The sequence below is a fragment of the Patagioenas fasciata genome, chromosome 19 (genome assembly GCF_037038585.1).
Source record: "Patagioenas fasciata isolate bPatFas1 chromosome 19, bPatFas1.hap1, whole genome shotgun sequence".
NCBI lineage: Eukaryota > Metazoa > Chordata > Aves > Columbiformes > Columbidae > Patagioenas > Patagioenas fasciata.
The window spans coordinates 9,964,125-9,979,148 of NC_092538.1; the positions used below are offsets into that span (position 1 = coordinate 9,964,125).

Here is a 15,024-nt window from a genome sequence, read left to right on the forward strand (position 1 = left end):
TCTCACTCTTTTTAAGCAGCTGTAGCCCATGCACTTCAGAGAAGTGGCATCTCATTTATGTTTTTAAAGTAGGGTGTTGCTTTATATTTCCCTTGTCTTTTCCCAAAAAATCCTTTTTTCAAAACTGGTTATTATTTGCTCTGTCTTAGAAAAGGATTTCCTGTGTCACTGATGTGTTTGTTTGGGATTGTTTAGTTCTAGATTCCCTACAAAATAGAGTACTGAAGAAACAGCAGGTTCCATACCTCACATTTCAGCCTGTCCTTTCACAGTGCAGCTCACTTCTAGTGTTTTCTTTCACTGCTCTCAAACGTCCCATGGGGAACTGATGAGTGATGGCTGTGATTGCACCCAGACTTTGCCCATAAGGTCAAGACAGAATTGTCCTCCTCCCTTTGCCTTTTGGTACTCTGTCCCTTCCCCATGCCTGGCACGTATCCTGTAGCTGCCTGTGTTGTCCTAGATTTTATCTCATTCCTTCACCCCTCCTTCCTTAATTTGACTAAGTTCATTCATCCTGGTGCCCTCCCGTGATACTGTTGAGAGCTGTTAGGATAAAATTGAGCACAGAGCACCAGCATTGCAGGGATTCCCCCCCAAATAAGGGTGTTTTTTTCCAAAGAAACAGCCTCAAGGAATGTCCTTCCCGGTATCACTCGGCTGCCAGCAGCCAGAGTGGAGCAGTGACACTGCACATTCTTCTCTCAGACAGTGCAGGGACCAAAACACAGAGCCCCGAAGCAGCCCTGCCAACTGGAAGATCTCTGAATCGCCACCTTATTTCTGACTGGCAGAACCATCTTTTGCCACTGCAATCCCCGTGAGTACAGAGTGCATGAAGAGTGTTTTACAAACTATATGTTGCTACATGGTGTAGTTCAGGGTGCATGGAAATGGAGCCAGAAAGTCCGGTTAGGGAGGGAGGAGGTGTTCCAGATAGCAAACATTCAACATCTGGCAAATATATCCTTCTAATATCTCTGTGATTCCTAGGAGGCTGGCTGTTCTTCCTCCTTTACATCTGTTTCATCAGATTAATTGGGCAGATTAGAGGTTAGGATCCTAAATGGAGCCCCAATGCATCTTTAAGACGTCCATTCTTTGCCATGCTCTTCAAAATTGTATTTTCCCAGTGCTCTACAGCAGCCAGCACAGTCAGTTCAGTGAGGGTTTTGCGTTTGGCACGGGAGACTGAACTTTAATCCACCCTCCAAGGCGTCAGTCCTGCCCCACTCCAGGGGAGCTCTGTGTACCCCAAGACTAAGCTTTCAGCTCCATCTTGACTCGTTCTTTCATGCCATTGGTGGCCAGTGACTCTTCAGAGCCAGCCTGCTCGCTTTGCTGACGTCTTCCCTTGAGGATAACTGCATAAAGACAGGGAATTTGGGAGCTAGCTCCGTCCTGCACTTGGCAGGATGAGGGTTGTTGCACCATTACATTTTTTCTGCTGTGCAGAGGCAGCTGAGAGCTACAACAGCAAGAGCTTCCCAAGCACCTGGTCCTTGCAGTGCAGAGATGCTGGGCACCTTCAGACGGCTCACAGCCTTTTGAGGTTCTTCATTGCTGAGGGTCTCACTTTCCTTTAGATGTGGATCTGAACCTACCACAGGCATAATAAAGAGGGAGCAGCAGGAAGTGCCCTGCAATCAGCTGGTCTCTGGTGCTTGGTGGGTAGGTGGGAATAAGCCACCTTAGATCACTTGATGTTTAAAAATAATTTATAAAAAAAAAATCTCTGAAAAAAAAAGAACACATGGAAAAAGCTCCTGAAAAAGAGCCTGTTTGTGTTTGACTTTTGGAGATTTTATGCCAAACTCTTCCATTTCACCCAAACCACAGCAAGTCCAATCTATAAAACAACATTCCCAAAACGGCAACAACAGAGAGCTGCAACCTCTCCCCTACTTGGACATGTCCCACGGAGGCAGCTCCAGCAGGGTGGGGATGGGAGGGAGAAGACTGATTTGGGAGAGGATTGGCTGGTTTTTAGGAACGTGTGCAGGAGGTAGAGTTCTGAGTTTCTTTCTCTGCAACCACAATTCATCACCATCTCTTGCCCAAGAAATACCAAGGAGCAAGGCTGCAATTCCTCTGCAGCTGGGTGGAGCCCATTCCCAGCGCTCTGCTCTTCCTGAGTACTGGAGGGGATCGGTTTCTTCATGCCTGTTGTTTCAGATCAGTGTTAAGTCTGCCTGGCAGCAGCCTTGAGGACCTTTCAGTAACCAAAATACACTTTGTGTCTCCCTGAACCTTTATACAAGCACAGACTCCTTCATTTGCTACTGAATCAAACTTTCCTTCCGTGCTGAAGATGCTCTCTGCTCCCGCTGAAACGTTTCCATATGAACTGGATCTCTCCTTGCTTCTGTTTCTAGTGCCCAGAAATGGTTATTATTAGTTCACTCTTGGACAACTCTTCACATCCTTTCATTTGCTGTCAGTTAGTGCTTTAAAGGTCCCTCTACGGCAGAGCAGCACACCCGCAACAGACACTAAGACTTTGGATAGTTAGCCAGATTTCACAACCACTCTCTATCTCTCCAAGCTTACTTTAAAAAGTTCCCACCCTGTGAGCTTTACCAAGTGCTGAATCACTTCTTTGGGTGGCCAGATTCTGGTTGTGGGGGAAGCAACCTCTGGCAGAAGAGCAGAGCAGACATTCGTGGAGATTTTTAAACCTTCTTCCCCCACTACCGCCCTCCCAAAATTGCTGGTAATGTTTATAAGGCAACATTTAACAAGCTTTGTCAGAACAGTCAGACTTGAGTGGTGAGGTAGGTGGCCAAGTTAGTATTACAAGGCCATTGTTTAGCAGAAAATGGTGTTGCTTGCAGATCTTTGGCTCTGGGGAAGAGGAGACCATTGGCAGGAGAATCTATTTCAGGCACATGTCTTCTGATAGCTGTTTGAGTTCTGCCATGACCTGTATTTCTGGCTTGACTTTTGCTTTGAATTGCTTTGGGTATTCATTACTCCGTGCTTCCTATTTTGTCTACGCCTGTGTAGCTAATCCTTTTCCTTGAACTTAACAAATAGCCAGAGATAATCCTAGTTTGAAAGTGACTGGAGAAATATAAGTTTACATATAATGTATGTTTTATCCTGGTTGATTTACACATGAATCATCACATTGTCCTTTGTTAAATACACCACTATAAGATGATAGCAATCTCTTTAAATATTACACAGGGTTAAATAACTTTTTTTTAATTTTCCTTCTCCTTTTGGCAAATGTTCCATTGTTTGGGGTTTGTTTTCTCATGGAAGAGCAAGGCTGGGTGTGGGGCAGCTCTGAGTGCCATCTGCTGGAGACCCGCTCCTTCCCAGCCCTGCCATGGGCCAGATGTGGGGGCGATGCAGATGGTGATGTGAGCATGAGTGCTCTGAAGCCATGAACCACAGGCTAGAGCAGGAAAAACAAGAGAATTAAGAAGGAATTGAAGCTAATACCCTCTGCTGCTTTCACCAGATCGGGATCATTTGCTTACACTTGTTGATGGAAGTACCATCACTGTTCACATCTCCTGCACTGGTCCTCTCACTCTGTTTCCACAGATGCATTTTTGGTACAGAAACTTCCCAGGACAAACTCGTGAAGGGATCAAAGTCTTAATGAGCAAAAATTCAGAGCAGCTTCTCAGATGTGCCAGTGCCAACATGGCTTAGAAAGAAAGAAGCTGGTCCCCAAACAGGAGCTGCAGCTGAGGCCACGTCCCTGCTCAGCCGCCATAAGATTTTAAAGAGCCAATGCTCTCAGAGGTGCCTTTGGCAGCCTCCTGCAGTTTCCCTTTGTGCAACGTAAGGATTTTGAGAGAGCTGGGTTTATGGAGCCGATTTGTGCTGTGTCCCAGCAGCCAGGATGAGGAGGGGCACGGCAGGATCCTGTGGGGAGTGAGGGTCACCTGCCTGACATGTGCACCCCATGTCCACTCCAGAACCTGGCCATAAGATCAGCCATTGCAAATGTGTGTGTGTGTATTAAGAGAAAAGGGTTGATTTAGCATGCAGAGTTTATACGTGTAAAATCAGGATTTGAGTAACTTCACTGAGTGTTTACCCTCCTGTATCTGTTCATTCACAGGTCCCTGCATTCAGAAGGGAAGTTACCTGAAGGTATGTCACCTCCCACGGCCATGACCCTGCAGACATTAGGCAATCGTTTACATGAATGTTCTGTCCAAAGTTTACTCTGCCTAACTCACCTCTATTTGCAATGCAAATGAAACCTGCAGCTGAACTTTTCTTTGCCCTTTTGCCTCCCTGCAGTTTTATTACAGCTCCAGCTCCTCTACCGTCACTTTTCTGTCCTTCAGGATTGTCCCGTCAGGATGGTGTGATTCAGTGTCTGGCCTGTGCCTGTTGCTGTCTTCCTTGAATATGAGTGTTACTTCCAGGTCCCTCAGCTCAGTCCCAGAGTATTTTTCTTCCGTGACAAGGGTCTCAGAAACCATGACCAGCTCAGCCAAAAATGGTTGCATGTACCAAGTTAAGCTTCCATCAAAATGTGGTCAGTATGGGAAAGGTATCTGAAATCTGCACTGCCACAACAGATTGTCACTGAGCAAGTGTCTCTGAGAAACTCTGTACAAGTAGGGAAAAGAAAGAAGGAAAGTAGAGAAGCAGGCTGTTCCTGACCCCCTTTTCTAGCTGCTGCAGCCCTTATCTCTAGCAAACAGTGCTTTACTTGGGGACAAATCTGTGGAACTGGTTTAAGCACAAAGCTGCGAGCTGTTTGGACAGAGCACAGGAAGGTGGCTCCACCAGGCCTGCTCAGTCAACCTCCTGCTCCCTCAGCAGTTATCCAGACGTTTTCTTCAATGCTCATTCCCAAATCATTGTAGAATTTGGATGTGTCACAGCAAATCAGTTTTAATTCCCTGCTAGCAGCAACTTGCAGAGCAAGATCTGGTGGACAAAGCATAAGCCAAGATGACAGAGTGCCCTTTAACTGAGTTCTGGCTCTAGTCTCTTCAGTTCCCCCATCTATGAAATTGGAATATTAATGCCAACGTCTTTCCTGAGACCTTTTCTTTGTTCAGCTTAGGGATGCAGCAAAGAGCTCTGTGTGTGCTGTGTGCAGTACAGAATAAGGAACTGCAGTGGTAGATGTCACTGCTGGATGTGCTGTTTGTCCAGGTTTGTTAGGTATATACCATGGCCCTGAATTTGAGCTGTGCCTCTTACTTGGTTCAGGTTTGCAACAACATTTCCATTTCTCCAGCAGCACCAAGAGGCTCCTGAAGCTATATGAAAGCCTCGTTGCTCTGATTACATCACATCTGACATGACCTACAAACACCAAAGGAACGGGGAGCTCCCATGCTGCTGCTTACGCTAAGCCTTTCCAAATATAGTTCCAGTCTCATTGAAATTCCCAGTATTTATAATTTGATCTGGCAGGCGTGCAGGACCGTGCATCAGAGGGGCTTAACGAAACAAGAGCGATGCTGGGATTGAGGCTGGCTGCACAGAGCTGAAAGGCATGTTCAGGCCATGGAAATGTGCTGCTCTCTCTGGTAAGAGGGAACTATATGTGGGTGAACCTGTGTAAGCCCAAGTGACCAGGGAATCCACAGAAAATATCTGCAAATGCAAAAGCCAGCTAAGCCTTGCATTGCCTCAGTGGTATGCAAATGAACACCCTAAATATCCCACTTTGCTTTCTAATGCCTTTAGCCAGCATAAACACAACAGGCTTTTTATAATCTGTAATCAAGTTCTCCAGCCCAAGCACAAGCACGCAGGCTTGTTTAAAGAGGCTGAGACAGCTGCTGGATGTGCATCCACAGCTCCTGCTGGCCCCATCCAGCGACAGCCAGCGCTTTTCCGACAGAGCGGTGTGCTGCCGTCTGTCAGGAGCTGTGCAAGCCCTCACACACACAGATCTGCTGGTAACCTTCTCATTCTAGGCATGCTTACTGCATAAGTGCTTTGGAAGTAGAAAGCCAAGCCGAACAGGCTGCAGGCTTCACGTGCTTCTATTCTAGGCCTAATCCATGAGCTATATTGATCTTGCCCTTTCTGCCACCCTAGAGAGGTTGTATTACACTGTTAATCCCATCCTGCCCAGGTCACAGTCACCACAGGCTCGGAAAAGCTTCACCTGCTGGTGTCACAGGAGTGGACTCATGAATGGCAGCACTGCTCTTACCCTGCTTGGCAGGGAGCAGCCTGTTCTCTGAAACCTTTTCCATCTCTCCCGGGATTGTACATTCCTTCCCTGCTTCATTTCATCTCATGTTCCCGTGCAAAGCAGCCTTTGCTGTCAGCAGGTGGAGATCCTTGTCATATCACGAACACGGAAGACTCTTACAGCACCTTTTGTCCGGTGAGGCTTGAATGCCATTGCTTCACCCGATCTGACCGACAGGTCTCAGGAGGTCAGAGCGATCAATACTGAAAGCACTTGCAGTTGTTTTGAGCCCTTATTGCTGAGCTTTGGGGAACAAAGGGGCATAATTGCTGCATGAATTAATACTTCTTAGGGAAAAACTTATGAAGAAAGGGAGAGTGTATTTTGTTAACAGAGCAGCCCAAGCCTCAAATGTTGGTGCTGGGTAACCCTGCACCAGGCCGTTCTTTCCATCATTACGAGTAGGAATTCATGTGGCATCCAGGAACGATGAGACCCATTTCCCCATATTTGTTCTAGCCCTGTCCTCCCCAATAAGCACTGAAAAGCAAACAGGTGGCCAGTGGGAATGCTGACTGCAGGAGCAAGGGGATCCATATCTGTTCCTTTCCTCAGCTCTGCCATTGTGCAGCACAACAAAATTCTTTTCTCTGGAACCAGCCCCCTGCTGAGCAGCCCAGAGGATCCCTGCAGAGAAGGTGGGGAAGAGTGTGTCTCCTACTCATGGCACATCACAAGTTTGCCTCCAAGTTTGCTACTTGGAAACAAGAAATGTCTTTAGTGGGAGTAAAAGAACCGTCAGGGCACTTCCATGTGCAGCTGCGGCACTTGTCACTGCAGTGCATCGTTTGCAGTAACAAGCTGAAACCTTATGGCAACTAAACAGCAACTGCTCTGTCTGTCACTTGTCAAGGTGGATGTGAGCGAGATGGGGGCTCGGGCAGGCAGTTGGGAGGGACACAGGCCACGCTGGTCACACAGCTGCCTGCATTCCCCCACGGCCGAGGGACTCGCCGCAGGGAGCGTGGCGCTGCCATCGGCCCTTCCAGCTGGCATCACACAGCTGCTGCTCAGCCGGGACGGGCACCGTGACCTTGCAGGGGGTTGGGTGGCTGAGGCTGCGGTGGGACGGGAGCAGGGACATGGTACAGCAGTGACACAGCTAAGACAGGGGGTGCCAAAAGTCACCCTGACCTGGCAGCTTGGGCCAGGGGCTGTGGCTTTGGTGGACATCGCCATCTCCCGGCAGCTCCGGGCCTGCAGCAAATGTCCGTGAGCTTCAGGAGGGCTTTTCTTACAAAGAGACTGTTGGTTTGAAATATTTATCCTCTTTCTCTGTCTAGGGTGCTGTGTGCTTGTGCTTGAATCGGTAAATCTCTTCCGGAAGTACATCTCCATCCTGGATGTGCCCCTGTCCTGCCTCCTGCCCAGAGACGCGCTCTTCATCCTCACAGAGGAGGAGACTGAACAAGCCAGGGTGAGATGTGTGGTACCTGCTTAACCTGATTGAGTAGCTCATCATCATTGTGAAGACTTTAGTCAGAAGTGTTATATTCATAGAGATCTTCATATATAATTATATACATGGATTATAAATGTCACTAATGAACTATCTTGAGTGATTTGTGAAACATGAATGGATGAGACAGGTTGCTTCATGTCCTGTGTGGATACCTCGACAGGGCTGAGCAGATTTGCAGCTCAGAGATCTTCAGTAGTCACAATGCACTGAGTTTTACAGTCTGTCCAGGATGTAGGATGTATTTCAAAAGAGACTGGATCCAACATGATATTCTGGACATGTGAGTGGTCTGTCACAGAACAGCATGACTGCATGTCCCTGGATCATAACTAGCTAAAGATGGAGACAGCTCCTCATCTTGTGGTCCAAAGCTCTTTACAAGTTCTCTTCTCTACTGTGTATATTTTTGAACAATTTTGCTGCATGAGTTCTCACACATTTAGTCTACAGTTCCCTATATCAGAATCTGATAAGCTCCCCTTCCATATAATGAAAATACTTGCCCAGCAAACAGTCCTGTTAATCCACAAATTACGGAACTTTCCTGCTTTTGAGGCTGCTAAAAGATGGAAACGTCTCTGATAAAGGTGTCGTTATTCCCTTATGGTTTTGGCTTCTGAAATCTGACCTTTCTAAGCTGGCGCACTATAAATAGATGAAGTCGCAGCTGGCAACATATGATCGGAAGCAGCGTGCAGAGTGTTCCCAGATGCACACCTCTCAGGTTTCTGTGTCCTCAGCATGTGAACACCCAGGTGTGAGATCACATAGGGAGGAGGAGTTAAATGTGACAAAGAAACTGTCACAGCACTGATGTGCAGCTGGTAATGTCCTTTCTAGCAGGACCCCTCTGTGCACTGGCAGGACAACACCAGTGACATAACGGCCTCATAGAGCAGGCAGCCTTCTACCTGCCGCTGCTGCTTCCCAGCTCAGGGAAAGCAGGCTGGCCTCTAAATTGGCAGTGAACCTCAAAGGACGCCTAGGAAACTGCCCTCACATTATGTTCTTGTAATGCTTTCTCAACTATTTCTCTTTCTAGAGAGCCATGCGGTGTCATCGCAGCCAGCTCCTCTGGTTTCGCCGCGTCTATATGCTTTTCTCACGTTATATGGTGATCAATTCACTCCGCCTTCTGTAAAAGAGACGTCACTCACAGCATCAGGAGTAAAAGAATGAGCAAAAAAAGACCGTGCCAGGCCAAGGACTAAAGAAAACTCATCTGTTTCATGCGCAAGAGGACAGGATTCTCTTTGTGTAGCATTCTTTCAGACTGCAAAAAACAGGCTGTACGAACCTCCTTCTGAATATCTTGTCACCTGATATATTGAGATAAACAGGGTTTAATAACTACTCTGTTTTCTCACTGTGGAAGGTTAAATAGGATAAAAAATTTGGATTATCCTGATTAGGAGTCAATGCAGGAGTATTCTGCCTTAGAGAAGATACAGCACAGACTATTTTTCTCCAAGAGGATATAGCTGCGAGGACTGCTTGGCAACTATCTCTTGGTGCTTTTGTAAAACCCAGATATGAGGAGTAACTTTTCAAAGATCATGCTTCCTCCACGGATAAAACCAGAACCACAAGACCGGTCTTATTCAGTCAGAACTTTAAAAAGACAAAGCTTATGAATAAAACATCAGAAATCATACAAATTTCTCTAATTGCACTGATCTTTGCTGCTACTGCTGCTGCTTTCATACACATTGTGTTGCAGGCTCCACCTTCGCAGAGCATCCCTCATGAAACATGAGCATTTCTTCTTACTTCACAACATGGGGCTTGAGATCAACTCACAAGAGTCTCAACAGGACATAAGAATGAGGTGTGAGAGACCCAGAATTTAACTGGGTCTTCTATAGAACACAGGCAGAGATAAAAATTGCAAGAGATGTTTCAAAAGCTGTTCCACTTCTGTAAAAGACAAGTGCAGGAGTTAAAGATCCTCTCCCCTTCTGTTAAAAGGTAAGTGAAGCAGCTTTCAGTGGTTTCATTTCTTAGCCTATACAGAGATTTTACTAGTGATCTGGGTTTCTGTGGGGTGATGGTGGAGCAAAGTCAGCACTACTGGGCATTTCTGGAGGCCATTGCACTCACTGATTGGGGCTCACACCTCTCCTGGATCTGCGCAGCTGGTCATTGCACAGTCAGAGTCAGAGCCCAAACTGCCAGATCGTGATCTGTTGCTGTCAGCACATCCTCCTCCTAAGACAACAAACAACTTCCTGGTTGTACTGAAGTCTGTGCCCATTGTTATAAGAGTGTGACAGTGTTGAACTCTGTTCCTTGGCCGTGAGTCAGTGCCTAAGTGTATGCCTTAAGACCATGAGTAAGTCCAGGCTTAAGCAAAGCACACCTTAATCACATGAACAACTCGAGTGGCCCCTCTCTTGCATAGAGCTAAGCATCTGGGCAAATGCTTTACTGAACTTGAGGCTGCTAAGCTCTTTCAGATCCCCTTTAAATCCATCATCAATTTATTGAAGTCAATGGACAAAAAACTGTGGAAAGTTAGTATTATGTCCTAAGTGAGAGATTATCTTATATAGGACATTTCTATAAACCAGATTTGAAACACAGGAAAGCAAAGATTAAATTTTTTTCTTGTACTTTGCTCTGTTTATTGTGGTTTAAACTTTAGCACAGCTAAGGGCAAAGTACGGAAATAGCACCTATGAGGTGGTTTATGGAACAGACGCAGTTTGAAAAAAAGTCACAAACGAACAGCACAGGTGGCATAGAAAGATTTATTTAAGAAATAGAGAATAGATAACAATAGCGTAGAAATTGATTTTGCCAGCGCTCACCCAGGAAAGCCCAGCCTAAGTTCCGCAGCAGTGCTCCATGGTGCTGGAGGCTGTGTCAGGGTTTTGACATGTCTCTGATGCTCTTGTGCTCCTTCACTGCCTTCTCCCACTCCTTGCCGTTGATATCCTCGGTGACGATGCTCTGCACGGTGCCGTCATCCAGACAATGGGGAGCTATTCCTGGAGGGAGACAGGGCACACAGAAACCTGCTTTTCACAGCTGAAGTGTGGGAGATGCCTGCGCCGCTCTGTGGATGGGGCACCTTGGGATGGGAAAAGCTCAGCCCAGCTATTGCTGTAAGGCTGAGGAGCTCTAATGAGGAATCTGTCATGGGCAGAAGCCCACATGTCATAGGTAACACTGAGGAGCTACAGGTTCAGACTGCGGTTCCAGATGTTTAGCACTTTAGGAACAAACTCTTAAGACACATGCTGTCACTGCTGTCATGTAGCAGCCAGTGGAGTCTTTATCCAAGGTCTGCTTGGTGGTTAGTTTTGGTTACCACAGCGTACCCTTTCTACCTACCATAGCCATCTGGATTGGAACGAGGAGTGTAAAAGCTCTGTACACCACAGGTCTTGCAGAATGTGTGCTGGGCACGATGCGTGTTGAAGGTATATGTTGTCAAATTATCAGCACCCTAAGGAAATGAAAAGCAATGTAAGTTTTCCACATAAATAGATGTACTAATTACTTTCTATGGGCCTGGAGCTAAGAAATGTAAAATTTAAAATACCACCTTTGTGTTTTTACTTGAGATGCAGAGTCCTGCATTCATGCTCCTTGTCTGAACTCCTGTGCTTTGTATATACACGTCCATAGAGTCAAGACGCACTAACACACCCAACAGCATAAAATTCAGCCATTTCTCCCAGCCAGATGTAGACAAACTTAGTACAGAAAACTGGTTGCCACTTGCATCTTTGAAGATAATGGTAAGTTACACTGCTCATGTTCCTGGCTATGCTCTTACTGCATTCTTACTTTACCTTCAGCAGCTTGAAACGTGACGCTGGGACAATGAAGTGTCTGTTCTGTTTCTTTGTGCAAATGCTGCAACTGTAAAAGAAAAAGCAGAGCTCTGTAGAAGCAGCGGACAAGCCATAATACAGCAATCAGATCTAGCATGGACCTCTCGACAACAGAAATTCCACTGACAGCTAAAATGGCTCCTGGTTAGCAGCACAGAGGTAAGCGGCAAAAGTGTACTTGTGATATCAGTAGTGTGTGGCCGAGCACACCCATGGAACAGCCTGACCCCACACAGCTACACCCATAAGGTGTTCTCATACACCAAACATTGTATGCCATGTTTTCTTCACATACACAACTTGCAACAGACATAACAAGGACAAACTCTAGTCCCGAAAAATCCATTTAATCTTTCAGACCAGACTTCACCAACTTTGCAAACAAGAAAGTAAGGTTCCGAAGTTTACCCATGAGCTAGAAGCAAACTAGTTCCAGGCAAAGGTGGATCACTGTTGACATCAGACACTGTTGTAGTTTAAAGCACATGTGGTCAGAGATGTAACGGTCACAGGAGAAGACCAAGAAAGGACTGATGTGCTTTGAGTACACTACACTTAGAGGAAACATAAAGCAGATGGCTGAGCTCCTATACTCGTTAGATCTCTCCTGACACTTTCTGTGTTAGCATGGATGTGAGACCTGAAGTCTGCCCAAAGAAGCAGCACCTGAAATCGCCAGCACCGATCCCATATTGGATCAGGACATAATTAGGGCTATACCCACTGGAACAGATGTTCTGCACTTGTGTCATCTTCTTCTAGCTCTAAGGTATTGATTGGAAAAGCATACGAACTCATATTTATCGATGCAAATAACGAACAAAAACAAAATAAACACTCCTCACTTGCAGTTAAAAACATGAAGATCTGCTGAAGCCCAGACCTCAAAGCGGACGGCTCCGCAGTGACAGCCTCCTGTGTGCTTGACCAGACCTCTGTACTCACTGGAAAGAGAAATCAGGGAGAGATTTAGTGACTGCACCTTTTTTTTTGGCCAAGAAAGCAGTAAGGCTATATACTACATTATTCAGTTCCGCTTTGAGCAACTGCAGAACACCAGAAAATGTATCCACTCGAAGGTATTTTAACGTGCCAGAGTGAGGGGGAGAATGGCTTTTGTCCTCTGCAGCAATTGCTCTTCTGATTTAATTAAAATGGTAAAAAAAAAGAAGAGCAACATTTCAAGTAACGTACACTCCACATGCAATACAGAACATGAACTTCTCTGCCCCAGCCCAGGTCAGAATGCTGCCCCAGGCCCCAGCACGGGCCGCACACAACTGCACATAGAAACGAGTGGGATGATCACTCAACAACCCTCTTGGAACTGGGAGCTCAGTTTCCCACAGTTTTCCCCCAACTGCTCCAGCACTACTAATATTCCTCAATTTAAAAGCAGAGCTAAGTGGATTCTACATAATTTTGAAAGGCGTTTTGGTTTGTATTGTCATTGCAGAGGAACTTCGTGATCTAGGAATTTCTGAGCTTGTGCTTCCCCCTCTCCCCTAAGACACCCCCAGAGCAACTGGACGGAGTCACCGCACTTGGTGAAACGCAAAATGCAAAAAGAAAAACCTTTTCCGTTCAGATTTTCACTCACGTACAACTACTGATCACAGCCCAGCGGTGATGTGCTGTGCTCTGGAAAGAGCGAGCACTGGAAATGGGTAGAGATTGAGAAGCTGAGCCTCGCTGATCCCGCATGCTGCCCCTAAGGACGTTTTTGGTGCGAAAGCCCTAAACCACAGGAAGCTTTAGCATAAAAAGCCACTTTCTCCGTGGTGCGTGCGTGGGACGCGCCGCCCCCTCCCCGTTCTCTGCAGCTCTGCAGAAACCCGTGTTTACCGCTGTGCAAATGCTGCCAAGAGGCGGAAGGAGCCGCCGGGCAGGGTGGTCAGCCCGGGGCCGCCCGGTCCCTGTTACTCACTACGCGTCCAGCAGCAGCCGCGCCGCCTCCTCGCAGCTCAGCCGGTGCCGCTCCTGGAAGGCGGCCCAGCGCCCTCTCTGCGCCCCCAGATCGAACGCTCCGGGGCCGAGCGGCTGTTCCTGCGCCCCCGGCCCGGCCGAGGCTCCACCCGAGGGTCCCCCCGCCGCCTTCCCGCGGCCCCGCCGGTTCCCGCCCGTGGGGGCGGTGGCGGCCGCGCTGCCCGGCCGGGACCGCCGCGCGCTGCCCGCCCTGACTCGCCCCATGCGCCGCTGAGCGCTGCCGCGCCGCGCCCGCCAGGGGGCGCTGCGGTGGCGCAGCGGGAGCGCGGGCCGGGGAGGGGGGGCAGCGGGGACGGAGGGGCCCTGAACCCGCACACTGGAAAGCGCGGCCAGTGGGACCAGTATCACTCAATATATTCATCAACGAGTTGGACGAGGGAATAGAGTGACTGTCAGCAAGTTTGCTGGTGACACCAAGCTGGGAAGAGTGGCTGACACTGGAAGCTGTGCTGCCATCCAGAGACCTGGACAGGCTGGAGAGCTGGGCCGGGAAAAATTTAATGAAATATAACAAGGACAAGTGTAGAGTCTTGAATCTGGGTAAGAACAACCCCAGGTTCCAGTATAAGTTGGGGAATGACCTATTAGAGAGCAGCGTAGGGGAAAGGGACCTGGGGGTCTTGGTGGACAGCAGGATGACCATGAGCCAGCACTGGGCCCTTGTGGCCAGGAAGGCCAATGGTACCTGGAGTGGGTTAGAAGGGGGTGGTCAGTAGGTCAGAGAGGTTCTCCTGCCCCTCTACTCTGCCCTGGTGAGACCACACCTGGAATATTGTGTCCAGTTGTGGCCCCTCAGTTCCAGAAGGACAGGGAACTGCTGGAGAGAGTCCAGCGCAGGGCAACAAAGATGCTGAAGGGAGTGGAGCATCTCCCGTGTGAGGAAAGGCTGAGGGAGCTGGGGCTCTGGAGCTTGGAGGAGACTGAGGGGTGACCTCATTAATGGTTATCAATATGGAAAGAGTGTCAGGAGGGTGGAGCCATGCTCTTCCTTGACATTCTGTGAATTCACAGAATGGAGCCGGTTTACCCCAAAGAAAAGCAGACCCGCCTCCAGCTTGTAAAACGCCTCGTAATGGTAAAAATGATGGTTATCCACAAGCATGAGGTTTTTTCTTAATTATAAGGATACGGTGCCTCACATATTCACAATGTCAAGGTGTTTTGCTGACCTGAGGTGCCATTAAAATTATATTGTTTCATATCTCTGCTATGCACCCCCCCCCATTTAGAAACAAGGCTGCTGTTTAACAATCCTGCGGTGTATGGGACGCACCTTTGGAAGTGTATTTAGATCTTCCTGAAGCCTGAAATCATTGTGGCAGCCTTGCAGAGAGTGGCTTCTAACATGAGCCCCACTAGACAACTTCTCACAAATTCTGTCACCAAGGTCCTAAAAAGGAAAACAATCAAGATAGTACATATCTTAAAACAACAAAAATTATCAACGAACCAAAACAAAAACAAAATCAACCTTAGGAAAATGTGAAGACATTCCTCTAGTGGTAAATATATTAGAAAAGGTTATTCCTGAACATCTGAAA

General features: G+C 47.5%; 2 protein-coding genes across 2 annotated transcripts in view; one reads left to right on the plus strand and one right to left on the minus strand.

Moving 5' to 3' along the window:
* PIGL (phosphatidylinositol glycan anchor biosynthesis class L) overlaps positions 1-15,024 on the plus strand; it is a 58,909-nt gene that overhangs the window by 39,709 nt on the left and 4,176 nt on the right. Inside the window, exons 5-8 of the mRNA XM_065852865.2 lie at positions 4,082-4,113; positions 7,477-7,610; positions 8,698-9,623; positions 11,462-11,656. Of these exons, the coding sequence (XP_065708937.2) occupies positions 4,082-4,113; positions 7,477-7,610; positions 8,698-8,796 (265 nt within the window). The 3' untranslated portion in view covers positions 8,797-9,623; positions 11,462-11,656. The remainder of the gene's footprint in view (positions 1-4,081; positions 4,114-7,476; positions 7,611-8,697; positions 9,624-11,461; positions 11,657-15,024) is intronic.
* CENPV (centromere protein V) lies at positions 10,392-13,702 on the minus strand. The gene is made up of 5 exons (XM_065852866.2): positions 13,425-13,702; positions 12,343-12,441; positions 11,456-11,525; positions 10,992-11,106; positions 10,392-10,645 (listed from the first exon to the last, which is right to left on the minus strand). Exons 1-5 carry the CDS (start codon positions 13,685-13,687, stop codon positions 10,521-10,523), a joined length of 672 nt encoding a protein of 223 aa, XP_065708938.1. The 5' UTR covers positions 13,688-13,702; the 3' UTR covers positions 10,392-10,520.